Consider the following 1432-nt stretch of genomic DNA (forward strand, 5'->3'; position numbering starts at 1 on the left):
CAATCAGCAGATATACATTGATACAGCTATACTAGTTCTTAAAATATTAAAATTCTTCCATACCTGTTGGTAAACAGCATAACAGCAGCTGAATTAAGCAGTAAGATTAATAATGTAAATTCCAACATATACTGTCCATCCTAGCATTAGCTGCTGAGAGCTTAGTCAGTCCGTGTAGCTTGCCAGCGACCACTGTTTATACCTTCATTTCTTTCCATTTTTTCCCTGCTTAGTAACTGGGCTTCAACTAGTCACCATCTCATTGGCTGGCACTAGCTGGTGCTATTGCCTCATTAACCTGAGTAAGGAACGGAGCCATCTCCTACTCCCTCAGTAGAGCAAGGCAGACAAAGAAGGGTGCCAGGTTCCAACAACCCCCACCCACCTCATGTCCCCTTTACTCTCCCCTCTTCTTCTCCCACTCTGGCTAGCATGCTCATGGTACTGACTCTTGCATGTAGCCAGGTCCTGAACAGTACTATCCTGACTAATAGGGGGAAGAAAAGATGATGAAAGATTTGTCGGGGCCAGGAAAGCAGTGACCGTCCTTGTTCAGAGCCTGACAGGATCCCCAGACACTCAATGATTATCAACTTAAAGGAGGAATTGTAAGAAGAATTGTACACGGTTTCTATGTCAAACTAGGTCGCAAACACAGGCATCATTTAGCTAGCTCAAACAAAGGATTACACAAACAAATCAAAGAATGATATGGAGACTAGCAGAATGATTTGATGAAAGATTTGTGCTATAATATTTATCATGTGCAAGCAGTCACACAACAATTTAGTTAGAGAATAAAATGGAGTACAGTTAAAACCTTTTGATATGTTCATTTATATACTTAGGATAAGTATTTTGAATTAGCATCCCTGAATACACTTATTAAAATTGAACAATGGATAGACAACCTGAAATGAGCTTCACTGAATGTCATAACATGACTGTCAAAGAGATTCTATGTATACCATACCTAGAGACTTTACATCTATTTGTTTGGGTCATAAAGTTTAAGAATTAAGTACTTTCTGCATATAAGACCCTTAGAAATGTTTTTATTTGGTGGGAGGGTGTGGTTAGGGAAAATGCTATTAAAACAATACCAATGTGTCTTCCTCCTCAATAGCACTGTAAAACCAGAAAACATTCAAGAAGCTAAATAAAAACAGGCTTACCCGATATTGCAGGAGTGCTTCTATGGCTCTAAATTCAAAAGGTAAAGGGTATGTGACAAGTTGACCCTCTCCAGCCAACTGTGAAGGGAGCTCCCGGAACAGCCACTGCTCTAAATTTAAATTACGATAATCTAGTATCAGAAGACACTCTGGAGTTATCACAGCTTTCAAATACTGGGGGGGGAAAAAAAAAATATATATATATATATATGTACACACACACGCACATACGTAAGTTGTAGAGTTGTATGGAAAAA

General features: G+C 39.0%; 1 protein-coding gene across 2 annotated transcripts in view; it reads right to left on the reverse strand.

The window, feature by feature from the left end:
- MRS2 (magnesium transporter MRS2) overlaps positions 1 to 1432 on the reverse strand; it is a 28430-nt gene that overhangs the window by 19455 nt on the left and 7543 nt on the right. For both annotated transcript variants that reach the window (XM_007454514.1, XM_007454515.1), the window contains one exon: positions 1176 to 1349. In XM_007454514.1, the coding sequence (XP_007454576.1) occupies positions 1176 to 1349 (174 nt within the window). The remainder of the gene's footprint in view (positions 1 to 1175; positions 1350 to 1432) is intronic.

This window comes from Lipotes vexillifer, unplaced genomic scaffold (genome assembly GCF_000442215.2).
Source record: "Lipotes vexillifer unplaced genomic scaffold, Lipotes_vexillifer_v1.1 scaffold421, whole genome shotgun sequence".
NCBI classification, from domain to species: domain Eukaryota; kingdom Metazoa; phylum Chordata; class Mammalia; order Artiodactyla; family Lipotidae; genus Lipotes; species Lipotes vexillifer.